General features: G+C 41.3%; 3 protein-coding genes across 11 annotated transcripts in view; 2 read left to right on the top strand and 1 right to left on the bottom strand.

The window, feature by feature from the left end:
• LOC108053374 (heparan sulfate glucosamine 3-O-sulfotransferase 5) overlaps positions 1 to 8,014 on the top strand; it is a 42,194-nt gene extending 34,180 nt beyond the window's left edge. For all 3 annotated transcript variants that reach the window (XM_017135999.2, XM_017136000.2, XM_017135998.2), the window contains exons 5-9: positions 254 to 659; positions 1,322 to 1,537; positions 3,790 to 4,217; positions 4,568 to 4,761; positions 5,389 to 8,014. In XM_017135999.2, the coding sequence (XP_016991488.1) occupies positions 254 to 659; positions 1,322 to 1,537; positions 3,790 to 4,217; positions 4,568 to 4,761; positions 5,389 to 5,612 (1,468 nt within the window). In that variant the 3' untranslated portion in view covers positions 5,613 to 8,014. The remainder of the gene's footprint in view (positions 1 to 253; positions 660 to 1,321; positions 1,538 to 3,789; positions 4,218 to 4,567; positions 4,762 to 5,388) is intronic.
• Positions 8,015 to 8,405: 391 nt separating this feature from the next.
• Positions 8,406 to 10,481, top strand: LOC108053393 (probable cytochrome P450 12b2, mitochondrial). The gene is made up of 6 exons (XM_017136029.1): positions 8,406 to 8,625; positions 8,709 to 8,826; positions 8,885 to 9,131; positions 9,184 to 9,300; positions 9,356 to 9,782; positions 9,834 to 10,481. The coding sequence occupies exons 1-6, from the start codon at positions 8,527 to 8,529 to the stop codon at positions 10,434 to 10,436; spliced, it is 1,611 nt and encodes a 536-aa protein (XP_016991518.1). The 5' UTR covers positions 8,406 to 8,526; the 3' UTR covers positions 10,437 to 10,481.
• On the bottom strand, positions 10,469 to 15,358 carry LOC108053391 (uncharacterized protein DDB_G0283357). 7 transcript variants are annotated; one of them, XM_017136022.1, is made up of 9 exons: positions 15,136 to 15,358; positions 13,175 to 13,404; positions 12,757 to 13,106; positions 12,455 to 12,703; positions 12,265 to 12,397; positions 11,820 to 11,915; positions 11,424 to 11,717; positions 10,875 to 10,949; positions 10,469 to 10,815 (listed from the first exon to the last, which is right to left on the bottom strand). In XM_017136022.1, the coding sequence occupies exons 2-9, from the start codon at positions 13,398 to 13,400 to the stop codon at positions 10,586 to 10,588; spliced, it is 1,653 nt and encodes a 550-aa protein (XP_016991511.1). In that variant the 5' UTR covers positions 13,401 to 13,404; positions 15,136 to 15,358; the 3' UTR covers positions 10,469 to 10,585. The 7 variants fall into 7 exon arrangements, with proteins under 7 accessions (XP_016991511.1, XP_016991512.1, XP_016991514.1 ...); XM_017136023.1 differs by having other exon boundaries at positions 11,820 to 11,912; XM_017136024.2 differs by having other exon boundaries at positions 10,663 to 10,815; positions 10,871 to 10,949.
• Positions 15,359 to 16,593: the final 1,235 nt, after the last annotated feature.

The raw sequence follows: 16,593 nt of genomic DNA, 5'->3' as shown, positions 1-16,593 counted from the left end.
GAGCAGTTGGTGGCTGAAAATAGAGAACGGTGGCCCAGAGTGTCGTCTTGCTAATTTAGCTAAAGGCAGCCGGGGAAAAAGGAGGTGAAGTGGGGAATGGAGGAGTGGGAGGAGCAGGTAGAACCGCCATCGTTAATTACTCAGCACGGTCGGAATGGCACTCTAATTAGCTGAAGCGGAAGCGGGAATCGAGAACAACGAAAACCAAAATCTAATCGATGCCTTTTGCTCTTCTCTTCTTTGGTTTTTGTAGATGGCTACCGAAATCGGCGATGCGACCGGCTGGTCCCGATGCCTCGCCCACCGACTGCATCCTGGTGGTGGGCGTGTCCCGTCCAAAATTGGCCGTCGTCTTCCTTACGGTCATGTTGATCTCGCTGTTCCTCACCTTCCATGTCCTCTACGATAGTGCCGTGTACAATATCCAAGCGGCCCAGGCGGTCCACGAAAGGCATCGCCTCTCATTGGCCGCCTCTGCATCGGCTTTGGCCTCCTCCTCGTCGTCCAGTTCCGGATCCTCCTCCTCCTCCGGCGCCTCGAACTCCAATCATCTGCCTGCTTTCGTTAAGCCCGTACCCAGTTCCAATCAGCTAAGCCATCCCATGGTCTTTCCCTCCAGTCGTGTGCACTTTCCCAAAACCAGTCGCCGGCTGCCACAGGTAAGTTCTTGGATTTTAAATTATAAAATGGTTTCCAGATTGAAGATGAATTATTAAAGCCATTTTAAGTATCTACAGATTAATGGTTCTATTTTTACCAAAAAGATCGAATTCATTTATAGATATGTGTAACTGTCATTCATTAATTTGTTGAGTTGTTCCTTTAAGCCCAATTTTAGGGTTATAGTTTGTAATGTTTAAGAGAAACTATCTAAACTAATTTTTTGAACTTCTTGACAAATTTTAAAAAGAACATTACCTTTAGGGAATTGCTTTCAGTCATTATTAAAAAAATATATGTTTTCCAAACAATAATAATACTTAATTTAAAAACTTAGCTTGACATTTAGAAATGGGATTTTTTAATAATATATGATTGGCTGTTGATACTTAAGTAATGGAATATCTTTTTGATGGTATTATTACCTTAATAAAGAAAAACTGTTTTGACCTTAAGCAAGTTACAGCAAGTATTTGTAAATAAGTACGAAAAAAAGTAATAGCGGAAGTACTTTGTGATAAGTAGTTCCAATGCTTAAAAGTTCCAATGTTTTAAGTGAATCTGTGTAGTTTGGGTGTTGTGTACCAGGCAGTAGTCTAGGCCCCGACTAATTGCTACCATTTGCATGCTCACGTTCTTTTGGCTTGATTTCCGGACCCAGGCACTCATCATCGGCGTGCGAAAGTGTGGAACGCGGGCGCTGCTGGAGATGCTCTACCTCCATCCACGGATCCAGAAGGCCGGCGGCGAGGTGCACTTCTTCGATCGGGACGAGAACTACCTGAAGGGCCTGGAGTGGTATCGCAAGAAGATGCCGCACTCGTTCCGGGGCCAAATAACCATCGAGAAGAGTCCCAGCTACTTTGTGTCGCCAGAGGTGAGTGTGTCTGACCCTTTCTGGGTTTGTTTTGTGCCCGCTTTGATCTCTAATTGGCAATTAGGATTGGCTTTCTCTCGGCCTGGTCGTAATTATTAATTAACTGTCTGCCGGCATGGACTACCAATTGCTGTGCATCCATCAAATTAAAGTGAAACGCTGGCCATGTCCTAGCCAATTTCCGTGACCATGTCGGAGCCGGAGCGGAAATGTTTGCAAATTCATTTGCCAAACGGCAACGTCTAACACCCAAGCTGAATCACTTTTAGGGCCAGGTTTTATTATTGTTTCTTTTCCGGTCGTGTTGTTTTTGTTGCCCGCAGAGTGTCACAAAATTGGGTTTTTGGCCTGATGCAATTTCGCTGCGAGCCGGAAGTTGTATGTGTCACACGGGAAAAGTGGAACGAGTGGGCGAGAGTGGGCGGGACAAACTTGGTTAGCATCCTGACCGGGCTGACAGGGCAATATTTTATCCAGTTTCATTTCAATTTTAACTGCCTTGTTCGTCGCTCACTTGCAGTTGATGCAGCGTTTCAATTTGTCTGCCACTTTGAGGGCGGAATGGAGTCAAATGCCGGGAGAGGAAGCTCCAGCTCTGATGTAGATAAATCTTCATTAATGTTGTTATTAATATTTATTGAGATGCAAGAGGGGGAAGGGATGGGGTTGTGGGGCCACAACTAATGCCACCCAAGCGGATCTCACTCAGCGGGAAATGTCAAATAATCCTGTGAAGCACCATAAATAATGCATCCCCCTACGGCGTACTTTGGCCTCAAACTAAAGCCCTCATTCGGCTCTCCAGAGTCCCGGAACTTTGATATGTCATGATGCTCCAAATGCATTTTGGCCGCATTAAAGATTCAACGAAATAAGCGAAATGCATATTCCCGTGGGTAAGCTCAAACTGTAAATGGTTCATCAACGTGAATAATTCTGAAACGCTTGAGTACACGGGGGAATAAAGGAATAAAATCATGAGACAAAAAAAGTTTTTGAACTTGTTGCACGGCCTGGTGGCTCTTATTGAAATTGATTAAGTTTATTTACTCGGCTCGTTTCGCCCATTTGCGAGGCTATTTATACAACGTGGCAAATTCAAGGACCCCGGCGGAGCCGAGTCCTGCCTCGGTCGACATTGTACGGCAATATTTTCCGGCTTAATTAAATTGTTCACAGCACACTTGCTGCGGAAGTGCAGCAGCAGGGGGGCGGACAGGCGGGCAGGGGGCGTGGCTGCTTTACAAGGCACTAGCAAATTAAAGGCAACAAAAGGGGCGCTCAAGCTTCCCTTAAAATGTAGCACCCACAGTTTGCAATTATTATCGATTGTTGGCCCCGACATAAATTCATTAATTGGAAAGGCGGTGGCACAGCATCGTACACTGTGTTTACACGAGTTCCACCTTGAGAAAACATTGAACAAAGGTTGCAAGAAAAACCGCAATTTCCATTTGCAAAAGAAAATTAAACTTATTTACCTATGAAATAAAGTTATTTTAATTTCTTTATCTATGGAATAAAGATATTTTAAGCCAATGTTGTTATTAAAGCTGCGGAAGTAATTAAATCCTTTTTCAAGCTCTTTTTAGTACATGCCATTTTGGCCATTGTTAGGTTTTCGATGAAAAAACAGATTGCTGTTTTATTATTTGCATACAATCAAGTTGAAAAACCTATTAGTTTGGGGGAAAACGGAAATGATTTTTGTTATTTTATATTATTTTTGCAAAAAGCGTGATATAAAAGACCATTTTATTAAACTGAACTTTAAATATCTATTTTATAAAGCATAACTTGAAAATAGTTACTTGGAATTCATTTAAGAATCGATCGTTCCTATGGGAGCTATATGATATAGTCGTCTGGTTGTTCCTATGGGAGCTATATGACATAGTCTTTCAATATGGCAATAGAAAGAAGACTTTTGGAAATGTTTTATACAGATCTATCAGATAATGATAGACTAGCTTACTTAAAAACAGCAGACGTACAAAAAGACATGGATTGGTTTATTCTCCTGATAATGCTGATTAATAATATAATGCTTTCTATATCTATAAGATTATAAAAATAATACAAATAATATTTTTTGGTCTGGCCCTTTTATCCTGGAGAAAATGTAGTTACTTATTTTTTTCGAAAATTATTAACTTTTATAATTATTGATATACCAAATTACTTATATATTTTTGAGCTTTAAGGATTATGCACACTCAGAAAGTTTGAGTCATGAATTTAAATGTTTGTAGGTACCGGAACGAGTGCGGGCCATGAACGCGAGCATCAAGCTGCTGCTGATTGTGCGGGAGCCAGTGACCCGGGCCATTTCGGATTACACGCAGTTGCGTAGCCATGCGGCCACCGCCATCCTGCCGCTGGCCGAGAAGGACCCTCCGAGTGGCAGGGAGAGTTCCGGGGGAGGAGCAGGCGGACCGGGAGGAGTCAGCGAGACCGCAGCTGCCAAGATGCCGTCACAATCGCTGCTGTATGCCAAACTGCAGTCGGCCCGTGGCTATGACAATGCCTTGGTGGGCGGTAGTGGGGCGGGCGCCAAGGAAACCAAAGGATCTCCTTCTTCGGCCAGGAGGCAGACGGCGGGTGGTGGTGGTGGTGGTGGAGCTGCAATGACCACGACAACACTGTCGCCAATGGCAAGCGCCGCCCAAATGGCAGCCAAGTAAGTGAAGTGCCCCACACCCTCGCCCCTTTGGCTCCTGCTTGACATGCAAATGAAATGCAAACTGCAAATGAAAGTTGCCCAAAATGCGACTCTTGTCCTTGGCTCTCGCACTCTGTCCCTGTCCCGCTGATGGGGAAAACTTTCTTGTTGCGGCCTCACTTGTTGACAAAGGGAGTGGAGTGGCGGAGTGGCGGAGTGAAGGAGCCAGGGAGCCAAGGACTCTGTTTAACATGGTCGGGATGTGGGGAGTGGCGGGGCAGCTGCTCATTTGCAGCTGTTGGCAATTCAATTTGCCGTCCTTGTCGAAAGGAAGATTTAAAACCCTCATCTCGCTCACCCGTTCGCAGGTCCTTTGAGGAGCTGGCCATATTTCCCAATGGCACCGTTAACGAGGCTTATCGACCGCTCAGCATCTCCATGTACCATGTCCACCTGCACCGCTGGCTGGAGGTCTTTCCGCGGGAGCAACTGCTGGTCGTCAATGGGGACCGCCTCATCGAGGATCCGGTTTCTCAGCTGAAACGCATCGAGGCTTTCTTGGGTGAGTTAACTTCGCAGGTGGTATGCAAGATTTAAGGGGTGGTTTGATTTCAGTGCTGGCACTCGTTTTTGCAATTGGAATTTCAACATTACTTTTTATTTCATTTTATACTCTTTGCATACTCGTGAATATTACTGTTTAAGAATTTTAAAAAGTCGCTCATCTATATTTAGTGCAAAATCTTCTTTTATTACAAGTAACCAATTGTAACTCCAAAATCGCCCTAAAAACAAACATGGCCAACGATACGGTGAACGGTTCACTAACACTCATGCGCTTTGTTGCATTTAGCACATATCAGAAAGATTTTTTTAAAATCCCTTTTAGGCTCTGCGCATTGGATTCCAAATTTATCACTCATACGCACAGTTGCCGTTGATTAACAATTCTACCTGACATCACGTGTCGTATGAGTAATTTTTACTACATTTTTGCAATGGCAACGCCTAAAACACATTTTGGCTTTTGAATACATTTATTGCACAACAAACTCTTTCACTTTAAGCAGTGAGAGTTGGGTTCATAATGCTTTTTCCTGTAAGATTAATCCTTTTTTAAGAAGGGTGCGCTGTTTGGCATATTTTAAATATTACCAAGAATTAATCAAATATTATTTTTTAATTTCAGGCATCGAGCATCGGGTAAACAGCGAGCACTTCTACTTCAACGAGACCAAGGGTTTCTACTGCCTGCGCTACGACAACGGTGATCGCTGCCTGCGGGAGACGAAGGGAAGGAAACATCCGCATGTGGATCCCGTGGTGGTCTCCAGATTGCGAAAGTTCTTCGCCGAGTACAATCAACGCTTTTACGAGCTGGTGGGTGAGGATCTGGGCTGGCCGGAGGAATAAACTAGGACGGCAAATAGAAACTACTTCGCTGGGCTGGTTGCCAATAAATCTGCCGTTCGGTCAATCGTTTGGTCCGCTGTGCAGGCAATTTAATTACAAGGAGCCATCCATTGCGAAAAGCAAGAGCAAAAAGCGACACAAAGTTATCCCGGACATTCCGTTGCCATTTTCCGTTGCATATTTTTGCGAAGGGCGGTTCGCAGTATTTCTGCCTGGCCGAGTCGAGCAGCTCTGACAGTTCAATTATGTGCGCGTATTGAAAAATTGCATTCCTATTTGCACAGCCCAGCCCAGCCGCCCACTTACCATCACCACCGCCACATGCAAATTTGCCTTTACACCAGCAAAGAACAAGGGGAAGAACAAGGAGCAAAAAAAAAGATATATAGTAAAATAAACTGCACGCATTTTGGTGTGCAGCGGGCCATGAAAATGTGTGTGCAAGAATGAGGCATACATATCGTATATATATCGCATATATATCGTATATATATAGCGAAATGAAAAGCAATATCTACATGATGTTCGAAGGTTACACGATTTCTACATGTTTATTCTCTCTCTCTCTTTTTGTGTGTGAGTGAATTCGAGTGTTTGACAGCATAAAAATTAATTAAGCAACTAAATGTGATTTTATAGCAAGTAAGCATAGGACAAATTGAAAATGATTGCGATGGATGGTCGTGGCTATATGGAGATTGAAAGAGAGGGAGGGAGAGGGAGAGAGAGAGAGAGCATAAGGGGAATGAAGGGGCAATTAAAAATGTATTTAGACTAACAGTCGGCTGAATTAAATGTGTGCGTACAGAAACATGAACAAAACTAAACATATCACATTTAGCATAGTATAGAATAGTATATACACAGCATATCAGGGGTACTCGAGGTCCTCAAGCAACTTGAATACTGAATATGATTGAACTAATGCAATTCGTACGTTATGTTACATATCGAAAGCTAAACCAACCATGAAATCGAAACATATCAGCTGCAATCGTCGGCAAATATACAAGAAATATATATACAAGCATATCTATATATTATATACAAACGTATCGTAGACCATAAGTCGAGCATCAAATTTGTTGTAAATGACTTTGATTTTGACCTAGTTTGTAGTGCGCGATGTGTCATGGAACCGTCATAGACAAACTTATAGTTGAATATTGTAGTATCCTAGGTTAATATCGCACTGCCTAAACCAAAAGAATAGTTATGTCTGTTTAGATAATTATACTGCACCCACTTAGGTGATAAGTTTATCAAAGATAGTTTTTTAATGCATTTTTAAGCCAGATTATTTTATATTCCTAAAGAGAGAAAACCATATCAATTACGTCAACTCTACCTATAGATACACATAATATATATACACTTATCAGCTGTTTGGCTAACGTTTAAACATTTCGTATACATATCAAACTTAATGTGAAAAACTCAACTTAGGCTAACACTTTTCGTGACGATCCATCCAATTTCGGTTTACGCCAACATATACACGTATATATGTACACAAGGATATATACCTCCCTCTTTGGTTCGAGTACCAGTTCTTAGGGATCTTCAGCACAGAGCTCGACTAGCGCTTAATCAATACTAAACAGAAAATAGACTATGGAAATGTATCAACCTTGTTTTACAGTGTATCTCCTTATATACATCCTACGCTGATCTTTTAACGACAAAGGAACCACGAAAGGAATGAAACTAACCAAGCAATATAAATTCAAAGCAAGACTGAAGGTCCTCCGCAGAATATTTGATTCTCCTTATATTTTGTCAATCACTAATTCGATTTAAATTCTGTAAACCAACCAAAAACCAATATAGTAGCAAAGACAACGAACATTTCTAATTTGTTTATATTTTTATACAGAAGCGAAAAGTACATTAACCGAAATCCAGGAAACTAAAAACAAAATGGAACCAATTTCCGTTTTAAAATATATTAAAGTAATGCGAAATTATATATTAATATACTCAAAGAGCAATTTGTAGTCACATTTTGTCCTTGAACTTGAACTACGCCAATTGCATACAAAATACATATCAAAAGTTTAACTCAACTCTAGATCCTCCATTGATATTAATATATTGATATTATTGATGTATTGTCTACTTAAATTGAACGTGCAAAACTCAACAACTATAATGTACCTTAAAAATCAACTCTCTATTTCTTTAACTTTAACTTAAACTCTAACGATAACTCAACTCTTGCAACTTATTCAAACTTTCAATGTACATACGAAAAGTATTCAAAAAATTATGAAAAAATAAATCTACTAATAACGACGGAAAATCGAATAGAAATTCAACAAATTGTAAGAAAACCAACAAGAATTAACATTTTATGCTATGAAAAATTTTACGCATGCAATAAATAAATGTAATTCGAAAAATTTAAAGTGTGTATTGTTTTGGCCTTTTGTTAATAACTATTTAATGCTATTATATGATATTATGGATGGCATTTTAGACTTTCTTTATAAGCTTTGGTTAAAAAGCTTTTTGCAGTTTTGGACACAAACCTCTGTAAGTAACAAGTAAAATACATGATCTAATTTTTTTAGGGAATCAAAATTAAACTCAGTGCTAAAAAATCTTAAAGCTTGAACAATTCTAAAGAGAAATTTTAAACATTATTTTCAACAAAAAATAATAATTTTAAAAGGGGGTTTAAGGGGGTGTAAAAAGCTAACCTATTTGCCCCCTATTTCAAGAGAAAAAGCTCAATCTAAATTGTGCTATAAATTGTTCTCCCAATTCAGTATCACTTGGCACTTTCTCGCTACAGGTTGTCGCCTGTCAAGCTTCGGTTAATTTTTATTTGTCTCTAATTACAAAAGCTATTATAGTATAAAAGTAATATATACTGATTTAAACAAGTTACTATATTTCCATACTAGTAAATATGTGGAAACATTCTACGAAAATCATTAAACTGCAAAGTCCAGGCAGTCAGCTGTGTGTTGCTAGGAATTTATCAGTGTGTGGAAAACTCAATCAGCAGGTAATAAATAAGATAGAAAGAGCAAAAGCTTTTGAAGAGCGAATCATTGTTTACAAACAAATCCAATATATTCTATTGTTTAGGCCCAGTTGGAAATTGTGGGGACATCTCGCATAGATGAGAAATGGCAGCAGGCCAAAACCTATGGAGAAATGCCAGGACCGAGTTCCTTGCGCATGATATCTTATTTTATGCCAGGAGGTAAACTTACATCATAATCAGTAAGATATTTTCTATAATATGTATTTTGAATTTATAGGAGCCCTTCGCAACACAAATTTGATTCAGATGAACCGCCGCATGAGAGAGATGTATGGGGATATATACTGTATACCCGGAATGATGGGCAAACCTAACGTAGTCTTCACCTATAACCCAGAAGACTTTGAGGTGACCTACCGCAATGAGGGAATTTGGCCCATTCGCATAGGATTGGAGAGCTTTAATTACTATCGCAAGGTTCATCGACCTGATATTTTTAATGGCGTTGGTGGCCTGGTCTCTGAGTGAGCAGTTGAAAGTTTACTCTTTAACACTATAAATAAAAAATATTTTAAGTCAGGGCCAGGCCTGGGCTGACTTTCGCAACAAGGTAAATCCAGTTCTCATGAAAGTGCAGAATGTCCGACAGAATCTACCGCAGCTCGACCTAATAGCAAAGGAGTTTATAGACAAGTAAAAGCTATCTCTGACCTTATTGATCTAAATAATATAGCTCATATATTTTTAGATTGGAAACTCAAAGGAATCCAGAAAACCACACTCTGCTCGCTGACTTTCATAATGAGCTTAAGATGTGGGCCTTCGAGTCCATTAGCTTTGTGGCTCTAAATACGCGCATGGGATTACTAAGTGATCAGCCAGATCCCAATGCTGATCGTCTGGCCAAACACATGGGTGACTTCTTCAACTACAGCTTTAAGTACGATGTGCAGCCCTCAATTTGGCCTTTTTACAAAACCCCTGGCTTTAAGAACTTCCTCAAAACCTATGACGATATAGCCGAGATAACCACGAATTATATAGAGACAGCCATGAAAAGCTTTAAGAGTAATGAAGATCGCAAGACCAAGTGCGTTTTGGAGCAGCTGTTGGGACTGAATAAACAAGTGGCTGTGGCTATGGTTATGGACATGCTAATGGCTGGAATCGATACGGTATGGGGTTACGATTTCAAGGAATTACTTATACTTAAATTTGTTTTTCAGACCTCTTCTGCTTGTCTTACGATCCTCTATCACTTGGCTCGCAATCCCTCCAAACAAGATAAACTGCGTCGGGAACTGATTCGTATATTGCCCGAATCCAAGGGCTCCTTGACGGATGAGAGTACCAAAAACATGCCCTATTTGCGAGCCTGCATTAAGGAGGGCCTGCGCATCACTTCTATTACCCCTGGAAACTTCAGAATTACCACCAAGGATTTAGTGCTGTCGGGTTATCAAGTGCCTCGTGGCACTGGAGTCCTGATGGGCGTCTTGGAGCTATCTAATAGTGATGATTACTTTGCCAAGAGTTCTGATTTCACACCAGAACGTTGGCTTAAGTCCGATTTAGCTCCAGATATCCAGGCATGTCCAGAGGCCCGATCGCGTAACCCCTTTGTATACCTACCTTTTGGTTTTGGACCTCGCACCTGTATTGGCAAGAGGATCGCGGAGCTGGAAATTGAAACGCTTCTAGTGCGACTTCTCAGGAACTACAAGATCAGCTGGCTGCCCGAAACTCCGCTGCAATATGAGAGCACAATTATCCTGGCCCCCTTTGGTGATATTCGCTTCAAACTGGAGCCAGTCGGTGATTCAATGTGATATGTATCCTAAGCTCAAGTACAGACTTCCGGTTAAGTTCAGAGATTTACTCGCAGTATTCACTAACAATATGGGAATGTAAAAAAATAGGAAAAAAGCTGGCTAGCTAGGAGGAAAATCGAACGATATGACATGGATAAATCCAGGTTCTAGCGCCGATTACGTCCACGATAACGTTGGTGGGAATGATTGCGCTGACGCTGTTGCTGCTGTTGCTGTTGCTGCGGCTGCTGCTGCTGCTGTTGCTGCTGCTGCTGCGGATTTGGCGTATGGACTTCTTTCTGAGGTTGTAGTGGCTCCGGTTCAGGTGTTTGTGAAATTGAGGCATTCACCATTTCAGTGGGTGGATCTTTCAGCACTGACGTGGGGGTGGAGTGGGCTGGAAAACAAAGTGATATTAGACAGTTTGAAAACGTGCAACGCAATTTAATTACTTGCCCAGGACGGATTGGATGCTGGCCCTCTTGAGAAGAGCCTGGGTTCCTAGGCTAGTATTGAAGCAAGTGGGTGAACCTAAATGGGATACATAAATTCGTTAAAATAAAGGTGAAATTAAAAGCTTGGAGGTGTTAGTCTAGTCAGAATTAGTTGAAACTATTATTATTATTTATTTGGCTGGCACCCCAAGCGCAACTGGTATAAAACTTATTTTTATTTCACTTATCAAAGGAATTTAATTGGTGGATAGTTAAACGTATTAAACTTATTCTTACTGGAGTCACCACTTAAATTTAATAGGTGAAACGTTTGAAATTAAAACTTATTTTAGCTGCAGCTATACAAGATTTTAATAGCTGGAAAGTTGAAGATTGAAAATCGAACTTTAATTTTTCAACTATAAAATTCTTGTTAAAAGTGCAGTAAAAATAAATGTTATATACCATAAGGGCTTTCCACATAGGAAAGTTGTAGATTCAATCAATCGTACTTTTACCAATGAACAACAATAATAGTTAATGGATTATACAACGTGCAATAAGGACACACCGATAGGGCTATAGAATATATCTTCGGAGGAGGTGGCAGGAGTTAAGGTGTCGACGGTGGGATAGTTGGATAGTTGAGGGGCGGTTGGATCTAGAATCTGTTCAGTTTGGGTATCTGGCTGGGTCTCGTTGTCCTGGACATCCCGTTGGTAGACGGTGCTACCGGTTTGACTACTGCCACTGGTGCTGCAACTATCCTCCTCTTCTTCGTCGTATTCTTCGTTTTCGGGTTGGGATTGGGATGGAGGTTCGGATTGGGGTTCAGGATCAGTTTCAGGCTCGGAATCAGTGCTGGCTGTTGTGTTTGAACACATGCACGGAGTAACAGAAACAGAGACAGAATACTAACGTTAAAATGTTAATTGGGACCACACGGAGCGAGTCTCGCGTGAGTTACCTGCAGCCGCGGTGTTATTGTAGAGCCGGGTGTTCATCATGGCAGCACTCATGTGTCCTGGCGAAGACTTCCACTCCTCATCCCGCTGGTCAGCTGCTATCATTATCATTCGGGTGGGAATGGGGGAGAAACAGAGAGAGATTCGAGGTCAGGGCAACGGGAAGGATATGAAACGAGGGGCCAAACTCACAAGAGGCTTGGTGGTAAATTTGGAATTTTTCGATCCTGCAATGGATAGATGATCTACGGAAATGATAATGACTGAATGGAGTTCGCAACCACGAGCTTTGTGTATTGTAGTATCGGTATTGTATTGTATTTCATGACAACGTTTCAAGTTCAGTTTTCATCTACGCTTAATTCGATAATCGATACTTGGAGTTAACCTAGACTTAGGGGACTACGCACGAGAGTCTTAATAATGTTCAAGTTCAATGTCCATTACCAACTTCCGCCTTCTCCTTGTCGTTGTTGCCATTGCTGGTTGTCGTTATGTTCAGTTTCCCCTTATCATTTTCCTTCTCTTCGGCCTTGTGCACTCCGTTTTCCACCACCGCGTTTGCTGGCTTCTGCTTGGCCTAATGGGAAATCTTGGTTAAATGAAGAACCAAGTGGGGGGTTGATATACTCCTCACCTGCTCGACAAGCTCCTCCACCTCGTTGCTGCTCATTCCCTCGCTGGAGTGGGTTTCGGATTCGCTTTCCTCGCTGGTGCTGCTGCTGTCATCCTCCTCTTCGTTGGGCACAAAGTCGGAGTCATCCTCGGAGTTATCATTGGCGTACTTGGCCAGCATCTGGTCAATGGTTAGGTTATGATCGGGATCGTGATCGGCATTGGAGTCTTCCTCCCGCGGACGCTTAACAACACTGGAAGTATTCAAGCCCTGTATATATGGGTTAATGTTTGATTGAAACTTAGGAAATCTGATAGACTCACCTGCTCCGAGTGGCGCACAAACACCGGCCGAGTGTTGTTGTCCTGCTGGACTCCCGGACGGCAAATGGCCCGGGAGAACCACTGGGTAACCTTGTGGGTCAGACCCTTGCCACTGCCGTAGGACACTTCCTGCTGACGATGCCTCATGACCTTCAGGCCATGCGTTCGGACGGCCCGCAGCTTGCGGCGTCGCGTCTGTATGAAGTAGACCATGTCCGAGGGGGATACGGGTCCATTGCCGATCATCAGGGCTCCCACCGACAACCAGATGCGAGTGAGTCGCAGCAGGATGATGAGCAGCAGAAAGGGACCCCAAGGCAAAGGACGTTCCAAGGGAGCAGCAGATTTCTCTATTAGACAGAAAGAGAACAACTTAGGGGTTTTCATAGTTCTAATCGATGATAGGAGCTATGCTCACCCTGCGGCAGACTCCACTTGGCCGTATCCTCGATCATCACCAGCGCCCGATCCGCCCGTTCGATCACGAATTGGCCAATTTGCGTACTGGCAAATCGCTCTGCCTGTTCGCGAACCCGATCGTAGAAGCTGCGCGACTTCTGCAGTTCGCTGACTTCATCCTCGTCGATATGGTCGTGCTGGTGCTGATCTTTTGCTCCCGCCGCCGTCTCCGTCTCCAGTGACATCTTGCTGATAAAGAAATACACATTTTATTGGTTGTAATTTCTACAGATAATGCAACAGCCCTTGCGCAACTCCAACTTCAAGTTAAACACTGCCTAATTTGTAGGGGTGCTTTACTCTAAACATTTTAAATTAAGTTTAAAATACTTTGTTAAAAATACTGCGTCTTAGTACCATTATAAATAAAACAGGAAGCAATAAAGTTAATATTGCTCTAATCATTTATAGGTTGTTTTATTGATTTTGTATAATTAATGGACTAATTTAACTAGGATGCTTTAAAAAAATATTCTCCACTAAGGCTACAAACTCATATCAATTTATTGTAGAAATAACTGTCAGTACCAGCAAATAAATATGTCGTTCTGTTTGTTATCCAAATTTTTTCAGCAAATGAACACGTGCAACTATATTATTTGCCGTGCCAATAGTTCCATTTGATAGAAAAATTTGTTTATATACATATATATGGATGCATGTTTATATTAAAATCGGATAACACAATAACGGACAATGTTGACTTTATAAATTAAAAAAAAACCGGCGCCAAATAATAATCTAATTTTTTTTAATTAAAAGCCGGAACAAGTTAGCCCATTATGGTTGAAATTAAAATTTGCATATAAGTTAAGTCGAGGCTCTTATCTTGAAAGGTCGTTTTTATATTTCGGTATGAGTTCAGCGTAATGGCGATTTAATTATCGCCAATTACTAGAGCAGTCATAAAGGTATCCGTGCAATTCGGGATTGCCGCGTGATTAGTGGCTGAACAATCAGAGAATATGGTAATACAGTATTTATAAACCTGACAATGCGAGGTCGTCTGGTAGAGGAACCGAAAGTGGATGGCTTATCGAAGCGGATCGGCACTTCGCACTGGTTTGAGTTCGAGATAACATAGAGATTCGATTTGCCAGACGGAAAACTTATAGTCGAACTTTATGTATAGCACTTTATACCTTCCGTAGACAATGACTAACGGCAAAAAATTAAGAAGCAGCAACAAAAATCAAAACAAATTAAGTATTTTAAAATTAGACCATCTGAACTTTGTACGATTCCGGCTGGAGGAATAGTTGCAAACGTTGATTACGGGAGATCTCCGTCTCAGAACAATCGGGGCAATCATTGTGTGGGTGAGGTTATTAGTTAGGTTATTGGTGATTTGAAAATCTATTGCGGATCATCAATTTGCGCCCTATAGTTAGTTACTCTTTCGTTCGCATTTGATCAAATAAATGACTTTTTAAATGCTCCTCGTTTGTAGATAGCTTTCCATTCTTATTCTGTACGCCATGAAAGAAATCTGGCATATAATATAAAGTTACACAAGCATAGCATTCATTAATTTTATATTTATAGAGCTTATTGCATCGCCCAGAAAATACGCGAATTCTCAATTAAATAACAAAAACAATAAAATTATCAAAAATTTGTTTCTTGGGATCAAAGTGTATCTCCATAAAATGCAAAATTCAAAACACATACACATGGCGCAGGGGAATGAAAATGAAACGAAGCGAAACCCTGTTGGCCAGTGTAACGAGATGTAAATGCAGAACTTCTCGGCGACTGAAGGCAGTGAGGTGGGAGGGAAAGGGAGGAGGAGCAGAGCGAAAGTATAAAGTGCAAGGCACTGGAAATCTAACTGATAACGGTAGTTTCGCTTTCCTGCAATAATGGCGCTCACGAATCTGCGGAGAAGGCGCAGAGACCGACTAAAGCATGCCCACTTACCGGTGTTTTCGATTTCCTTCTTCGGAGCTACTTCTAGTTAATTATATTTTTTAGAACTCGAAACTTTCGAACCAGCCGCCAGTTTCGAAAGTCACAGTTTTGAGTTACTAAAAGGGTATGGAAAGCACTTTGCTGAAACACTATTCCAAATCCGCTTTAAATTTTCTGGACCAACGATCTCCGGTTCCAAGCTTCCGGCTGCACAACTCCCGATTGACTGACCAACGGCTCTGGAATTCTGAGTTTCGGACCCGACAGAAGATCGACTTGAACTCGGCTCCCACACGAGCGATCGTGTTATCTGTCACAAGCTTCGGCACAATCTTTATTTTCAGTAATCTCTCTCATAGTCTCTCTTTTTTTAATCTCTCAGTATTTTGTTTATAGGAAGTTTGAGTGCTGATATAAGGGACCATGGTTATCTGCAAAATCTCTGGAAAATGTTTGTGAGCTTTTATGCCAAAAAATGCTAAATATTGATCGGGAAGACTTTTAACAAATGGTCTAATGGATAATGTTGTAATCAATTTTCCATCATTACGTCTTTTGGTAAATAGGATATTTATTACGTCTTTTGGTAAATAAGATATTTATTTATTTATTATTATGTTGATCGAAACATTTTTACGGATAGATTATATCTGATAACTTTACGACATTTATATACGTCTTTCTAGCATAACACAAAAAAACTTAGGCAAAAGCATTTTCAAGAATGTTCCAATCAAATCTAGTTTAATTAATACAAATAAATTTAACTAATTGACTTTCTTAGGACTTAATATTATTCAAAATAATTGCCAATAATTATTTTCATTTGGCAATTAAAACTTATCTTTATTGGTTTAAAAGCTAAATATTAACCAAAATGTATTGGCTATAAATAAAAGATCAGCAATTAAAGCTTATCTTTATTGGTTTTAAAGCCAGTCGCCAATGACAATCGTGTTTACCTTGTTTGTTTATCCCGTTTGAAGGACCCTTCGTCCCTTCGGCACTTTTGAGCAACCACTCGACCGAATTGCACTCAATTTCGCTTTTCGCTCGGCGGGGAAAGCTTTTGGAGCCCAGCAAACGGGGAAAAGCTTTCGGCGAGCGTTCAGTTGCGCGAAAACTCTCCACGGCAGCGGACGGCATTGCGGAGCGTTTCTCCCTCTCCCTCTAGCTCGCTCGAAAGCGCGTTCTGTGAAAAATCAGAGGGATTTCCCGCTCCCTTTCCCCACGCGAAGTTCTGGAAGGACTCCCCCCGACCGTTTGCCCCTCCGAAAAGCCATTCATCTCGCGTGTGTGTGCTTCAAAAATAAAAGAAAATAAGGAAAAGTTTAACCGTGTGCAGTGTGTTGTGAAAAATTATTTGGCCAACTGCAAATGCAAACGGCAGTGCAGGTCCTAAATGGGAAAATAGGAAGCGTTTAGGAAAATCGCGAGGAACACCAGCAGCCAACTAGGAAACTCGGA

This window comes from Drosophila rhopaloa, unplaced genomic scaffold, assembly GCF_018152115.1.
Source record: "Drosophila rhopaloa isolate 14029-0021.01 unplaced genomic scaffold, ASM1815211v1 contig_115, whole genome shotgun sequence".
NCBI lineage: Eukaryota > Metazoa > Arthropoda > Insecta > Diptera > Drosophilidae > Drosophila > Drosophila rhopaloa.
Note: the sequence above shows the minus strand (reverse complement) of the source record. Positions and strands in the feature narration are given on the sequence as shown.

Excerpts from the sequence above, each read along its gene's own strand:
- LOC108053393 (XM_017136029.1), top strand. The coding sequence starts at position 8,527 with ATGTGGAAACATTCTACGAAAATCATTAAACTGCAAAGTCCAGGCAGT. Across the intron at positions 8,626-8,708 it reads GTGGAAAACTCAATCAGCAG|GCCCAGTTGGAAATTGTGGG; the intron begins GTAATAAATAAG and ends TCTATTGTTTAG. Across the intron at positions 9,783-9,833 it reads TAATGGCTGGAATCGATACG|ACCTCTTCTGCTTGTCTTAC; the intron begins GTATGGGGTTAC and ends TTTGTTTTTCAG.
- LOC108053391 (XM_017136022.1), bottom strand. The coding sequence starts at position 13,400 with ATGTCACTGGAGACGGAGACGGCGGCGGGAGCAAAAGATCAGCACCAG. Across the intron at positions 11,718-11,819 it reads CAATAACACCGCGGCTGCAG|CCAGCACTGATTCCGAGCCT; the intron begins GTAACTCACGCG and ends CAAACACAACAG. Across the intron at positions 10,950-11,423 it reads TATATTCTATAGCCCTATCG|GTTCACCCACTTGCTTCAAT; the intron begins GTGTGTCCTTAT and ends TATCCCATTTAG.